The 13,921-nt window shown below is 52.5% G+C and overlaps 6 protein-coding genes across 6 annotated transcripts; 5 read left to right on the top strand and 1 right to left on the bottom strand.

Annotated features, from left to right (window-relative positions):
- Positions 1–567: 567 nt before the first annotated feature.
- Positions 568–1,614, bottom strand: J4E87_010382 (uncharacterized protein; the record flags this gene model as incomplete). Its single annotated transcript, XM_049381956.1, has 4 exons — positions 568–715; positions 780–905; positions 953–1,462; positions 1,511–1,614. The coding sequence occupies 4 exons, from the start codon at positions 1,612–1,614 to the stop codon at positions 568–570; spliced, it is 888 nt and encodes a 295-aa protein (XP_049228327.1).
- Positions 1,615–2,000: 386 nt separating this feature from the next.
- PRE3 (Proteasome subunit beta type-1) lies at positions 2,001–2,887 on the top strand (the record flags this gene model as incomplete). Its single annotated transcript, XM_049381955.1, has 4 exons — positions 2,001–2,031; positions 2,082–2,127; positions 2,242–2,517; positions 2,566–2,887. 4 exons carry the CDS (start codon positions 2,001–2,003, stop codon positions 2,885–2,887), a joined length of 675 nt encoding a protein of 224 aa, XP_049228326.1.
- Positions 2,888–3,597: 710 nt separating this feature from the next.
- On the top strand, positions 3,598–5,018 carry J4E87_010380 (uncharacterized protein; the record flags this gene model as incomplete). Its single annotated transcript, XM_049381954.1, has 2 exons — positions 3,598–4,791; positions 4,842–5,018. The coding sequence occupies 2 exons, from the start codon at positions 3,598–3,600 to the stop codon at positions 5,016–5,018; spliced, it is 1,371 nt and encodes a 456-aa protein (XP_049228325.1).
- A 1,356-nt stretch (positions 5,019–6,374) lies between these two features.
- On the top strand, positions 6,375–7,491 carry J4E87_010379 (uncharacterized protein; the record flags this gene model as incomplete). Its single annotated transcript, XM_049381953.1, has 2 exons — positions 6,375–6,739; positions 6,879–7,491. The coding sequence occupies 2 exons, from the start codon at positions 6,375–6,377 to the stop codon at positions 7,489–7,491; spliced, it is 978 nt and encodes a 325-aa protein (XP_049228324.1).
- Positions 7,492–9,022: 1,531 nt separating this feature from the next.
- Positions 9,023–10,560, top strand: J4E87_010378 (uncharacterized protein; the record flags this gene model as incomplete). The annotated part of the gene is made up of 2 exons (XM_049381952.1): positions 9,023–9,027; positions 9,198–10,560. The coding sequence occupies 2 exons, from the start codon at positions 9,023–9,025 to the stop codon at positions 10,558–10,560; spliced, it is 1,368 nt and encodes a 455-aa protein (XP_049228323.1).
- Positions 10,561–12,439: 1,879 nt separating this feature from the next.
- Positions 12,440–12,771, top strand: J4E87_010377 (uncharacterized protein; the record flags this gene model as incomplete). Its single annotated transcript, XM_049381951.1, has 2 exons — positions 12,440–12,667; positions 12,727–12,771. The coding sequence occupies 2 exons, from the start codon at positions 12,440–12,442 to the stop codon at positions 12,769–12,771; spliced, it is 273 nt and encodes a 90-aa protein (XP_049228322.1).
- Positions 12,772–13,921: the final 1,150 nt, after the last annotated feature.

Below are 13,921 nucleotides of genomic sequence, written 5' to 3'. Positions count from 1 at the left end.
TAGTCTAACAACAGCTGACACGGCTTGTGTACACAAATCACAACTAGCTTACGGAGATGCACACGTTACTGCAGGGTCATGCATACGATCGCGATCTCTATATTCGCGCGGCCTGCACGGCGACGCAATCTCGAAACTATGTGGTGCCATTTTGCCACCCAAAGTACATTTTCGTAACCAGTGTCGGCGCAAAAAGGTCAGCTTCAGGGGATATGCGCACATGCACCTGCGTTTCAGAACGCTGGAAGATGCAAAGTACACATCGGCTGCCCCGAGATGCTCATGTTCATGCTCACAGCGCGTAGGTGTGCTGCCCGCGCAGTCGACATAAACCACACACCTCTAATGCACGACTCGGAACAAAAGCCAATGAGGGTATAAACCACGGAACCCAATCGGATGTCCCTCCAATAGCAAACTCCCAGTGACATATCGAACGCTTGCACTTGGCCATTCCCCTGTCTGCGCACAGGCTGTGGTTCGCGCTATTCAAGTGAAGCAGTAGCGTGGGGCTGGTTCAGCATATTTGTCAACCCTCCAACAACTAATGGGTATCCAGCAAAAGCTTCAACGGGCTACAAATTCGCTGAGGAACTCTTCGATGTATTGAAAGTAGCGCGGCTCTGCGACGGTGTCGTTGTGGCTTCCGTTTGGTAGCTCCTTCCAGACTTTAGGCGCTTTGCAGACGTCGAACAACTTGGTCATGTGCGAAGGTCTGTCGAACAGTTAGCAAACAAAACCCCACCGGAACACCGTTTTTGTGGGAATGCGCGGCTTACGGGATGATTTCATCCTTGAGACCGCTGAGAAACAGGATAGGTATCTTGGAAATCTTGGGAAGTGTCTCTTCAGTCGGCCAGATCTGGTGGCAGAGCGGAGTTAGGAATCGGGCGGGAGGGAAGGCACTACTCCATGTTAGTGATGGTATGTACAGCCGATTGAAGGTACCCACGTCGGTATGAGTTTCTTGATCGAAGTAAAGGTGTTCTCCAGGATGATGCCTGAGATGTCACCTTCTCTCTGGTTACGAGCAGCCAATCCGACGGCAACTGCACCGCCAATACTTTGACCGTAGACAACAATCTTGGTATCCCGGAGTTCGTGTCGCTGCCGGATGTAATCCAAGCCAGTCTGCGCATCGATCATGAGCCCCTTTTCGTTGGGATTGCCAGAGGATAGACCGTAGCCGCGGTATTGCAACATCAACACATTACACCGGAGTTCGTTCTCGAGTATCTTTGCGATGGGCAGTCGGTAGCCAATGTTGCCAGCGTTGCCGTGGAACATGAGGACCGTTACGTTGCGCGCATGCTGCTTGTTGGCTCGGATGAAGAAGGCGCTCAGAGATTCGCCATCGGGTGTGGGGATAAACAGCTCCTCATAGTCGGTTATGGCGAACTGGGAAGGTCTGGGAACGTTGGTGCGGGCGTCAGGAGGGAAGGCTCGGGGGTATATGATTTCACTGCCAGAGTTAGCCAAACCCAAGATGGGGATTGCAAGGATGACGTACTTTTGTTTGAAGTAGAGGAGACCACTGAGCAGCGCGGCGACACCAGAGGACGCTAGAATCGGCACTTTCAGGTAGGAGATGAAGGTGTCGAGAGCCGAAGCCATGCTCCCTGGTCGCACTTCGGGATCGGTGGGGCGTAGGATTGATCTGGGTTCAGGGGCCGAGCGACTTCGTGGGAACAGCTGCCTAGGTGAGGGAGAGCGAGAAGGAATAGAAGACTCGACCATTCGGAGCGACAGTCGCGACAAGGCAGTTGAGGTTCCAGCGCGCAACCGCCTGAACGCGAGCCCTCGAGGGTGTCGCATGGTGCAGCCGGCCACTAAGACCAGTAGCGTAATGCCAAGGAATATCAGCCGCGTAGAGTCGAGCTGCCTGCACCACCACTATAGCAACAACCCACCCCACAGCTTCTCTCGCCCGCCCCATACGCCGCTCTCACACATCGTCTCCCCGGAACTGCTTTCTGCCTCACCAACCAGCTCACCTCGCAATGATGATGTCAACGGGCATGTTGGGAGAAGGTACATTCGCCGCTGCAAACAGGTCACCTACGGAAGCTCACACCGCGCAGATGGCATTCACGTCGACATGAACCACCTCAAGAAGGGAGAGGTCAAGTAAGATACAATACTTATCAGAGTGCTGCAAGATTACTGACAACCATTGTAGCCTCGGAACATCCATGTTTGTCTTTCCTCGACCGCCTCCTCTCAGTCTCTAACAGTACTCAGCATGGCCATCAACTTCAAGGACGGTGTCATACTAGCCGCCGACAGCAGAACAACGACCGGAGCCTACATCGCGAACCGAGTCACCGACAAGCTCACACAAGTCCACGACACCATCTGGTGTTGCAGATCTGGATCCGCAGCAGACACACAGGCCGTCGCGGACATTGTTCAATACCACCTCGGCATGTACGGTACCACCAACGACGAGCCACCCACGACGCAGACGGCGGCAGCCATCTTCCAAGAACTGTGCTACTCCAACAAGGACCAACTCTCGTGAGTAAGCCGTGGCCGCGCGACCATCAGTCACTGACGTACATGCAGCGCTGGACTCATCATTGCCGGATGGGACCACCGACACGGCGGCCAAGTATACTCGATCCCTCTCGGCGGCTCCCTGCACAAGCAATCATACGCGATTGGTGGCTCGGGTTCGACGTACATCTACGGATACTGCGACGCGAACTGGAAGGAGAACATGAGCGAGGAGGAAGGCATCAAGTTCGTCAAGGGCGCACTCTCAGAAGCCATCAAGTGGGACGGCAGCTCGGGCGGTGTGATTCGCATGGTGGTGCTCACAGGCAAGGGTGCGCAGAGGCATCTATACCTGCCAGACCAGAACTACGAGGGGCCAGGCAAGCAGTAGGACTCGTCATGATATGATACCTGAACGACCTGTATGAAATAAAAGAAAGCAAGTTAGCTAGCAATCTACACAGGAACTTGGGCCACGGGCGTGGGATGGGACCGCAGCCACTGGCCAATCAACTGTCAGCATTGCCCCATTCGTCACTGGCCTTTTCTTGGCTCCTCTCCCTCTGGTTCTGTGCAGCATTTTACGTGGCGCGACGTGCCGAGGTGGCAGAATTACCATCTTGTGATTATTTAGTTGGATGGAACGAGTGCTGAAACAACTCTTGGTGGCTGCACAGTGTCGTCACATGCGTCTGGGACTGTGCAGGTGAATTGCGGCCAGGGTCTCGTTGATCTCGCCAGTCGTTGGTCTGTGACGTCCGGTCCCCACGCCTTTCTCCAACAACACCTCATCACTCACCACGCTGGGCCCCGACTCGGCGCGCATCTTGCCCTTCACCTTGACACGACGCGTGCCGTCCAATTTGCTTTGGGTACGGCAGAGTAGAGCAGGCTCGCACGCGGTATCTGCGCCCCTTTAAGCTGCGTCCAAGTTCGGGCTCTCTACGATAAGGCTCAACAACACGACCGACGCCTCTCACCGATCCACTGCGCCCGCGAACCACGCTCCTTGGTGCACCCAGCACAGCCCTTGTGTCGCGCCTACCTCCATTCCAAGACTATCGTGACCCCAGACACCTGCACCGCCTGGCTTCGCGCGGAATGACTTCGCTTCTGGTGAGCGACTTCGGTGGGAACCACTTTCACACCAACATGTTTGGCGGCGGCAGTACGCACCAGGCGCAAGAGTCTCCTGCCGGCCATCACACGCCCGTACGCCCGTCGCCGTCTTCGAGCGCCAATGCGCCGCGGCCAGTAGCTTCGTCTGCTGATGTTCCCATGGCGGATTCGGGAGCCCCGCAGTCGAGCTCAACACCAAGCCAGCGATCGCAGCAGCACAACAGCTCAGAGCCAAACTCCACCGCACCCGCTGCTGACCAAGCAGTACCGACACCGCCCAGTCCTACTTTCCGCCCCCGCTCGCAGCAGCCGACGCCTTCGGGCACAGACCCCGCCGTCGCAAACACACGAACCGTTCCCCAGCCTTCCCCAGCACAGTCCCTACGATCGCCGGAAGCTTCTCCTACGCGCATCAAAGTTAAGAGCCTGTCACACATCCAGAGTTTTGCCATCGATGAGTCCAGTCCCTTCTCTCAGTCGCGCTCGCTCGCACGGCGGCAGCGACGAGACCCCGCAGAGGTTGGGCCTCAATATGAAATCAGCGAGATGCCTGTCTCAGATATAATCGAAATGGTTGCCGGACTCTTAACCAAGATCACAACAACCAACGATCGGCAGCATGACCATCTACACCGCCAAATTCCCCCATCAGACGGCACAGCGGGCTTGAGTCAACAGACCACCAGCGTCCTGGCCTTCCACGGCAAGAACGTCCCCAGCATCTCAATCCTCAGCTACCTGAGTAGAATTCACAAATACTGCCCGACCACATACGAGGTCTTCTTGAGTTTACTCGTCTACTTCGACAGAATGACAGAGAGGGTAAATGCTGGCCCTATATCTGGTCTTCGCAAGGCTAATGAGCAGTCTGTGGAACACTCAAAGTCTACAATGTCAGCAACTCCGGCCCCGGCAGAAAACGCACGACCTGCATCAGCTTCCGCTCAGGCGGCAACCCCTCCTCCGTCAGGCTCCCTGGGCAAGCCATCGCAAACGCCAGGCGACAATCCCCAGCCGCCTTCCCCACCGCAACAAGATCTTGGCGCGGATGCGTTGAATCTATCTCACTTCTTTGTTGTTGACAGCTTCAACATACATCGTCTCGTCATAGCAGGCGTTACATGCGCCAGCAAATTCTTCTCCGACGTCTTCTACACAAACTCGAGATACGCAAAGGTTAGTGTCAGCCGATACACACATTGAAAATATATGCTAACAGGTTCAAGGTCGGCGGTCTACCCTTGGTTGAATTGAACCACCTGGAGTTGCAATTTCTGCTATTAAACGACTTCCGCCTCGCTGTACCTTTAGAAGAGATGGAGGCGTATGGAACGATGTTGGTCGAGTTCTACGCGCGTGAAGTTGCCGAGCAGCATGAACGAGAGAATAGTGGAAAACAGTAATTTCACGATCGATCCACACAGCGTATCTGCTACGGTTAGTTCGAATGAGCGAAGCCAGCATAGCAGAATTGAACAGAGAAAGGACTGCGGATCAACACCGAACAAACGGGAGGATCCTTCACGTCCAGTTGGAGCTGAGGATACCACTATTGCGCAAACCATATGCCACGGCATATGTTTGACATCCAGAATCTTTGTATTCTGGAATAATTTGAGAAAGGCAGACATGATGCCGAAACCCACGAGGTGACGACTTTGGTCCCAGCATGCGAGCGAATGTTCTTCTTCCTTGGGTGTGTGTGTGCGTAGATTCTGGGATACCAACTGCCTGTCTTTTATTTTCAAGAGAGATTGATGACATTACGACAAAGTCTCATTCATCTGAGCTTCGTTTTCATGCTCTGCCCCTTTTGTATTCTTTGTTTTGATACCTTTTTGTGCACCATTAGGGTGGCGTTTATAGAGGTGCAATTCGAGGACATTGTTTCGATATTTTATGCATTGGTAAACTTTGAGATTGCTGCATGTGGTGATCTGGGTCCTGGTCGCAGCAGCGACTCGAACAACAAAACATTCTCGCGAACCACGGAATAAGTGCCAATGGTACACACGCATGAGGGGTAGCTTAGCCCGCCCCTCCATTCTAGATTCCTACCTTCAACCAGGATGCCAGTCTCACCTACCAAAAAAACAAGAGCGACAGACCCCTCCGTCCCGCCCCCCTGGATGCCAATGCCAAATCGCCGCCGCCGCAAAGCCAAGCTTATCCATGAATCATGCCACCACCACCACACGCAGAATCCAAATTACCCCCGAACACTCCAATCCCTGATCCCTCGCGCCAACCACATTCCACCCGTAAGTTACCTAACCCAGGGGTAACACTCAGACTCTCGGAACAAAATATACCCACGGTGCCACTTTGCTCAGGTAAAATACCTAGGTCATGCACGTACCACTTAGCGCGCCTAGGGAGAAGTAGGTCGTGTCGTGTGTCCCGAGCATAATCTGACGCACAGAGTCCACTCCGCGCGATAAAGCACACATGACACGTGAGACCTGAGATGAGACTAGGCGCGCGCGCCCGCGGAAAAGGACCCTTGATAGCGGTAAGGCGGTAATTGCAGATGAAATCATTTGGGCGGAAGTGCGCTGTGCGGCGGGCGGTGCTTGGTTTGTTTCCTTTTGAACGGGCGTGGGTTTGTGAGTTTGTGAACTTTCCCATCGTCACTCTTTTACAAATCTTTCGGTCTCTTCTTTTGTGTTTTGCGGCTGTCGAGCATCTGGGTTGTTGCTTGTCGTTATTCTTTGTTTCGTTGGGGCCTGCGCATTTGTCATTTCGTACGTGGTTTTGCGATGCTTCGTTCCTCTTCCGCGCCTGCATCGTCGTCGTCCGGTACCTCGTATTCGTCCTCGCTATCGATAACGTCATTCGTACAATATGGATTCCTCGCTGCGCTAGCGTATATACTCGCCGGTGCGCCTTTGTCGTCGTTGCTTACTTCGAATGCGGGTGGCGATACGGTGTCGTCCAGCAGCGTTGGTGCGAGAGGTGGTGGTGATGTAAAAGCCAACTTAGAGAATTTGGTGATTCCGGAGCGGAATTTGAGTTGCGCAGCGCATACATACAAGGGTGTCTATGTCCTGAGTCGGGAGCCGTTGGTGGTGTATATTGAGGGGTTTGTTGGTGAGGAGGAAGGGAAGGAGGTTGTTGCTTTGAGGTACGTCTGTTCTTGGTCGCTACTGCTTCGAGATATCCCAGGGTACAGAAAGGGACCCTGTTTTCTATGGGACTTGCCATGTAATAGTCATGCTGCAAACTTGTAGATGAAGCGAACACAACTAACAGTACAACCACAGTAACCCCCACTTCACCCCCTCAACAGTATGGACCTCCGGCACCGAATCCTTCAAACCCGCGATCCGCAACTCAGAGAAAGCACCCTTACCCCGCAGTCAAACAGTCAAATGCATCGAAGAGCGCGCCCGCGTGTTCCAAGGCTGGCGGCCCTACACTTTCATCGAGAAACTCTGGAGCCAGAGATATGGCGTAGGAGGACACTACACATACCACTACGACTGGAGCACTGCGACCAAGAAAAGCGGGCGCGTGAGTTCCTTCATGGTGTATCTGGAAGCAAATTGTACGGGCGGAGGCACGCATTTCCCGCGCTTGGAGAGGCCTGAGGATAAGAGTTGGTGTCGGTTTATCGAGTGTGGTGAAGATGGGGCCGCGACTGTCTCCGCGGATGGTGTTCGGCAAGAGGGAGGGCCCAAGGAGGATCTTAGCAAAGGCATCATTTTCAAGCCGATTGCGGGGAATGCGGTGTTTTGGGAGAATATGCGGAGTGATGGGACTGGATATGCGGAGAGTTGGCATGCGGGGTTGCCAGTTACGAAGGGCGTCAAGATTGGGCTCAATATCTGGAGTTGGTTGGCTGAGGGGTATGTGCCAGCGGATGAAGATGCTTGAAGACCATTTTGACGAACGGACAAAAGAGGTGGAAGGACAAAGATCAAGCCAGTATACTCGCGTCGCGCTCATCCGGTGTAGAGATGAAAGAGATCAAGCCGCGGAAGAAGCCCTTTATGAATAAGAGCCCTATTCATGATTGGGTAGACCTACAAGTTAATATGACATGGAGTAGCGTCGACGAACGTGTCTTCCGTAGAAAGACACAAACAAGGTCTTCTTCGTGTGGAGCGCATCAATGCATCCTGCTTTCCTCCGCGGTGTACCACTCGAGTCAGACCCGGTGCAGCAAACTTGAGCTGGCGTATCGCTCGCTCCGCAACGTGACACGAGAAGGGCGCAAGGGCAACACTCAAGATGCACCTGCCCCATTGAGGCGCTGAGTTAGCCGCGCGACCATAGCATCCATTCTTCACATCACCTGCAACGACATCTTCCTTTTCCACCAATATCATCAGCATGGCAATTATTCTGCGGGAAGTCTCCGACACCGACATCGCGCGAGGCTGTGAGATCGAGTCTCTAGCTTTCAAAGATAACTCTCTCGGTCCCATCCTCAACCCGGGCCCGTTTCCTCCGGCAGCATCGCAACAAAGAATCCAGCAGATCATCGACATGAGGAAGAAAGACTCTACTGTCCATTTGATGCAGGCTTTCGATGAAAACACTGATCAGATGGTAGCATGGGCGAAATGGCACGTCTTCGAAACTACCGAGGCTGCACTCACTTCATTTCAACCTTTACGTCCTGGTCCCGGGATGAATGTGGAAGCCTGCAAGATTTTCTTTGAGGGAATGGCAGAGCGGAGGAAAGCAATCATGGGAGAGAAGCCGTATCTCTGTAGGTTTGCGTGCTAGTTGTGTCGCAACGTGAACTCACACCGTCTCCATACTAATAAATCTCAGACCTTCAATTGCTATATACACATCCAGATTTCCAGGGCAGAGGTGCAGGAAGTCTCCTCCTAGATTGGGGAAAGCAGCGTGCCAAAGACCTTGGTCTTTCGATCTATCTGGCGTCCACTCCCGTTGGCCATCGCTTTTACCAGAAACACGGTTTTGAAGACGTCGAGATCTTCCGACTGGATTTCACCAGCTTTAATGGGCCCGTTCTTGAACAGCCGCTGATGGTGTGGAAGCCATTCAGGTCGTGAGCAAGCTATTGCGAATAGCATCAGTCGCACCATACGCGCCCTACTGACTTGGAGAATTTATCCCATTCTTAAGATTGCATTTTCATCTATCAAGATGTCCTCGTGTTCCTCCTACTGGTTGCGTTTCCGAAGTCGCATATGTACCGCGCAGCAGCTTGTTTGCTGTGTCACCGTTGATACTCGGGTCGAAAGCCACGCATCTTAGCCCCTCCGGCGTTCTTGATGTTGATTTCGATGATACCCTTTGCGCTACCATCTACCTTTGCATAGCCATGGCTATGTTACAAGCAGCAAAATAAGCGAACATTATTCTTGCACCATGTCACTGTTTACTCCAGCCTTTGAACAGTCTTGTCGATGGTACCAACGAAGGTCACATGTCGTAGGTATTGCGCGGACGGCATTCTTCCGACCACGCCACCTTGGCGAAGGACCATATTCTGCCGAAATTTAGATTAAGGGATGCAATCTCGTGGAAGCACTCGCATGTCCCATGCTTCTTCGCTCAACACCCCTCTCGACATATACTTCTGTCCGAATACCACTAGTCAGACGCTGCGAGTTCGGGATGCATTCACCAGTCACTTCCGGCGAGGGAACCTTTGATCCAGGCCAGGTAGTATCGCAAGGCTACCACGATGCAGCTGATGCGAGCGGAAGCTCTGCTGATGCATCGCCTTTGCAAAGGATACCCAAAGACGACGATGTTAGTCTGAGGACAGAAGCTTTAGACCGTCTGAGATGGAACGTCCTCGCCTCACCATCGACAGTCGAGGTCATCGACCTCAACGAAGCAAGCGAGCTCAACGAAGCAAATGAGCTATGCTGGAGCCTCCTGTTAGCAGACCCCAAGCATCCTCTAGCCGAAGACCCAGTAACCTCACCACCAACTTCCCGCATCCATATCATGCTAGCCATGATCGATCACTGGGAATGCTTGGGTATGATCGATGAGAGTCCACCACCTTTACTCATTCACAACACAGACAGACGAGCTATCACTGTTGAGCAATTTGTCACAGAAGTTTCAGCATATGCGAAAAGCTTGCGAGAGTTGATTGACGAGATTGAGGATGTGAGTTCGGCGGCGGAAAAGGAGAGCCGTTGTCTTTACTATGATTCAGCTGATGGATTGGAGAGCCTGGATAGTGGTGGCATGGAAGATGTCTTTCCTCTTCACTTCATGTCTAGCCGGTCATATTCAGCGGAAGAGTTCAGGAGAGAATGGATGAAAAGAGAAAGGCTGTTCAAAGAACATATGTCTTGCCACCCTACAAATGGTATCCACATCGCGCCAGGGTCGATAGATTTCGCCGAGGCAAGTAGGAACTTCCGCCTCTTTCCTGAAGAGGTTCCTCGTGAGGAGGAGGGCCTCTTGCACACGAGTGCTCTAGACCGCCTACGATGGAACCTACTCGCCCCACCATCTACCGTTCTAATCATCGACTCCAATGAAGAGGGCGAGCCGAGCTGGCGACCAATGCTGGTGGATCCAAAACACCCCCTAGCTGATGAAGCTGTTACCGAAGTACCGCGTTCACGAATGTGTGTAGCATTCGACATGGTCGAAGCTTGGGAGTGCTGGGAGAGGTACGATGACAATCCACCCCCACCGCCTCTGCTCATCGAGAATTCCGATGGGAACGCCATCACTATCGAGCAGTTCATCGTCAAGGTCTCCCGATACGCTCAAAGGTTGCGAGAGACGATTTTCGAATGCGAGGGTCGCGCTCTGTCGGGGTCCGAGGGCGCATGTCTTTGGTTCGATGCGGCATTTGGACCGAAACGGAAGGATGCCGAAGACCCAGATATCTTGTTCCTCGTCGGATTCACGTCCAATTTCTGGTTCTCAAGCAGCCAAATTGAAGCGGACCATGTTCAGAAGGAGAAGAGATTTGTCGATCGATCAAGGTAGAGCGAACTTGACGCTCCGTACTTAGCCCGAATGGCTGCAAAGTAGCGAAAAGGCCTTCCGCAATTGTTGCTCTTCCGACGGATGGTGTGCAAGATCCAAGAGCCATTGTACCGCAGAGTATCAGATTACGGCCCACACTCCATCCGGTAGCCCAATATGACGAACAGTCACTATCGAAGCGGAATGATCCGAAGGGCGCTTATGATGTTTTGCTACTGGAATGGCAAGGTGGATGTGCTGAGAGAATTGGTCGGCCAGATTCAGATCGGCGTTTGGAAGACATTGGGGCCGGTGCGAAGACAGATCTTCAATCGTTAGACAGTCGGTATGCGTTATCAGAGTACTAGGTATGCGTTAGGAACGCTTTAGCAGTAAACAGTGTGGATAGATCAGGTCGAGCGTGACGTGGAAGAATAGTACGACACTCACCGCAAAGATGAACACACCGCAAAGATGAACTCACCGGAACCAAGTCCAGGTGAGCGTCGCTTACAGTCCTTTTCTCAACGACGCGCACAACGGATTGTCGTCGGAAGAACGCATCCGTTTGGTGGCGTCCAGTGAGCGAGCGTGGAACTTTGCTTCTTTTCAATGGAGAACAGAGTACGCCTTGGATTTATTTCCCATCTGTGTTGAAGTCCCGAAATAGTGCATTTTGTTAGAGGAGTGCCATCTATCTGCCCAGACATCTATCATTCACTGGTCACCCTTGTGTTTAACATCTCAATCTGGGAATTTGCGGCCCCACGAATTCCCCATGTCTGATCGACAACCAGAGATAGCCGAAAGTCGATTAGCTAGTCGTGCAGGGGTAGAGGCTAATCTAGAAGGAGCACGTCTACTTCAGATGGCTCTGGTAGACAATGCCATCTATTGTAAATTTAATTGCGATGCTCGTCAATAGCTCCAAGATACGTTCAAAGCTCAATAGCACGTCGTGCCAGAGCTATACAAAGTTCATTTGCCAACTGTGAAAACATGCGCTTGTACTGGATGACTTTTGCTTCTTTCAGGCGGTCGGGGAGGCGCCAAGGCGATCGGGATACCTGTCGGTGAGGCTGGTCGACGAGGCTGTCGTTTCGCTGAGTGCCTCCCGTGCCACTCAAGAAACTTCAAAGATTGCTTCTTTCGGGCGGTCGATGAGATTGACGCTGCTTACCTAGGTAGGTAGGTACGTCCACGGGTGGTGTACCCAGATGGAAAGGCGATTCCTCATCGAGCTTAGTCCAGAAGCCGAGTGGCATGCGGGAGGCGGCAACAACGGCTGCACTCCGCCGTGACACTTACCCCCACCACACCACCCCAGGGTAGATCCGTTACTTACAGCAGCGACTAACACAGATCGCTTCAGAATGCAGCATATTGACCGCTCTCTGGTTACGGATTATCACCATATCCGCTGTACTTCTTTTCCCTGATGAGGCTAGAGGAGCCAGTGCACCCTTAGGAGAATCAGGTACCGAACGTCCGAAACATCGAAGCACGGTTCGCTACAGTGTGTCGTACCTCACCCTACTACCCCAACGCTTCTGACACTATGCAAAAGACAAAGTGGTCTCGTGAAAGCTTGCGCTTGGCACTCAACATGCTCTCAGCAACTGTCGGTCTGGCATTCTTGCACGTTCCATTGGACGATCTCCTGTATCCTCACCGGACTGTATGAGACCAGCGCGAAAAAGAAGCAACAAAGAAGACCTCAGAGCAGAAGAGACACGATGTTCAGCACGTCGAAGATGTGTATATAAGACCTCACATCCTCGACTCCAAGTCTAATCATCAGCTCATCACAACAATCACTACAACAAGCATCTTCACTTCCACAACACCACTCACTCTTACAACTTCCAATCGTTCTTTCGATCCCAACAACAACTTCAAAATGCAGTTCTTCATCACCATCCTCTCCCTGGCTGTCGCCGTCTCCGCTGTTCCCCAAGGCAACGGCAACGGAAACACCATCTGCAAGGGTGGAAACGAGAGGGCAGTCTGCTGCGCTTCCAAGGATGCGCTCGTCGGCGCCCTTGAGTGCGTCACTCTCCCCATCAGCGTCCAGCAGCCCGGCTGCGATGGCAGCATCCGCTGCTGCGACATCGGTGACCAAAAGGATGTAAGTCATGCCCTTTCATGCTCGCCCCATCACCTCATACTAATCTGCAACACCAACAGGGTATCGTCAACGTCAACGCCCTCAACTGCGCCAGCGTCGCATAAACAGATCGGTCACACATTTCGAGGCATGCAACAATTTTTCAGGGGACGGGGATGGGAGCTACAGGAGGACTGTTCGCAGGGGCTTCTTTGGATTCCTACTTCGCTCATTCTGGGTCTTCCGATGATTTCTTCTCTTTCTTTGGAGGACCGCTTTATGAAGTGGTGTCTCAACTCTTGGGCGTTCAATTTTAGACATGGGCTAGATGTTTTGGTGTTTAGTAAAAAATGCGATTCATGATCAAACCACAAATCTGTTCCACTGCTCAAGAGCTCGATGCTCCATTCGGAAGTGTAGTGTCTGCTCTTTTACGCTCAACATTGCAGTGAAGGACCACAGCCTTGTCATCTCTGCCTTCTTACTCTACCTATTCGTCCGTGCTAGAGATTGCAGTGCAACATGCAAGGTGATACTCGCTTAACCTACGTGCACTTACCATTGGCTATCATACACACAGCCTGCTCTTGCACTCGCAAGGTCAGCAACGGCTTCTCCACGCCAAAGATTGCAGTGCAGGTATCGGGCCACTGATGTCACATGGGTCATTGTCGAATCAGTATCTCAAGCCGCTTCTCAGCCTTGCTCTTCGACCCTCTCGTCCGCGCTAGAAATTGCAGTGCAGTGCCGTGCACTAACTCTCTCTAACTTGCAAACCCACACGTAAGACAATTGTACAGATATATAGTCTGCACACTCAGCCTATCTCTCGACGTGCATCCGTAAACTGAACAATGCCCTGATATTGTCGCGATCTGACCACCTTGACAGTAATGGCTAGCCTTCCCCCGAGAAAAGATCAAGTGCAAAAATAATATACTAGCGGGAGATGAGTGCTTGGTGTTGTGAGACGATGGAATGAAGGGAAAAGCTTTGAACAACAGTGGACACATTCACTCCCCCAGACCCTGTCCGAATCTGGCAATATCCCCCTGAACCATCGATCGCAGTGACATCCAAACATTACAATGCATCACATAAATCCCACGTGTTCGGGCGACTTTTGTACCAAGTCTCGAAGAAAACGTGACAACAGTCCCGATTAGGCAAGTTTTGGCTTGGCGTGGATTCCAGCAAATAGCACCAATGACTTGGTGGACCTGCGTGAAGTTGCGACCCAGCGCCTGCTCTGTGACACAGCCACCACCTGAACAG

Source organism: Alternaria ethzedia (assembly GCF_023757985.1).
Source record: "Alternaria ethzedia strain BMP 0044 chromosome Unknown scaffold_47, whole genome shotgun sequence".
NCBI classification, from domain to species: Eukaryota; Fungi; Ascomycota; class Dothideomycetes; order Pleosporales; family Pleosporaceae; genus Alternaria; species Alternaria ethzedia.
Note: the sequence above shows the minus strand (reverse complement) of the source record. Positions and strands in the feature narration are given on the sequence as shown.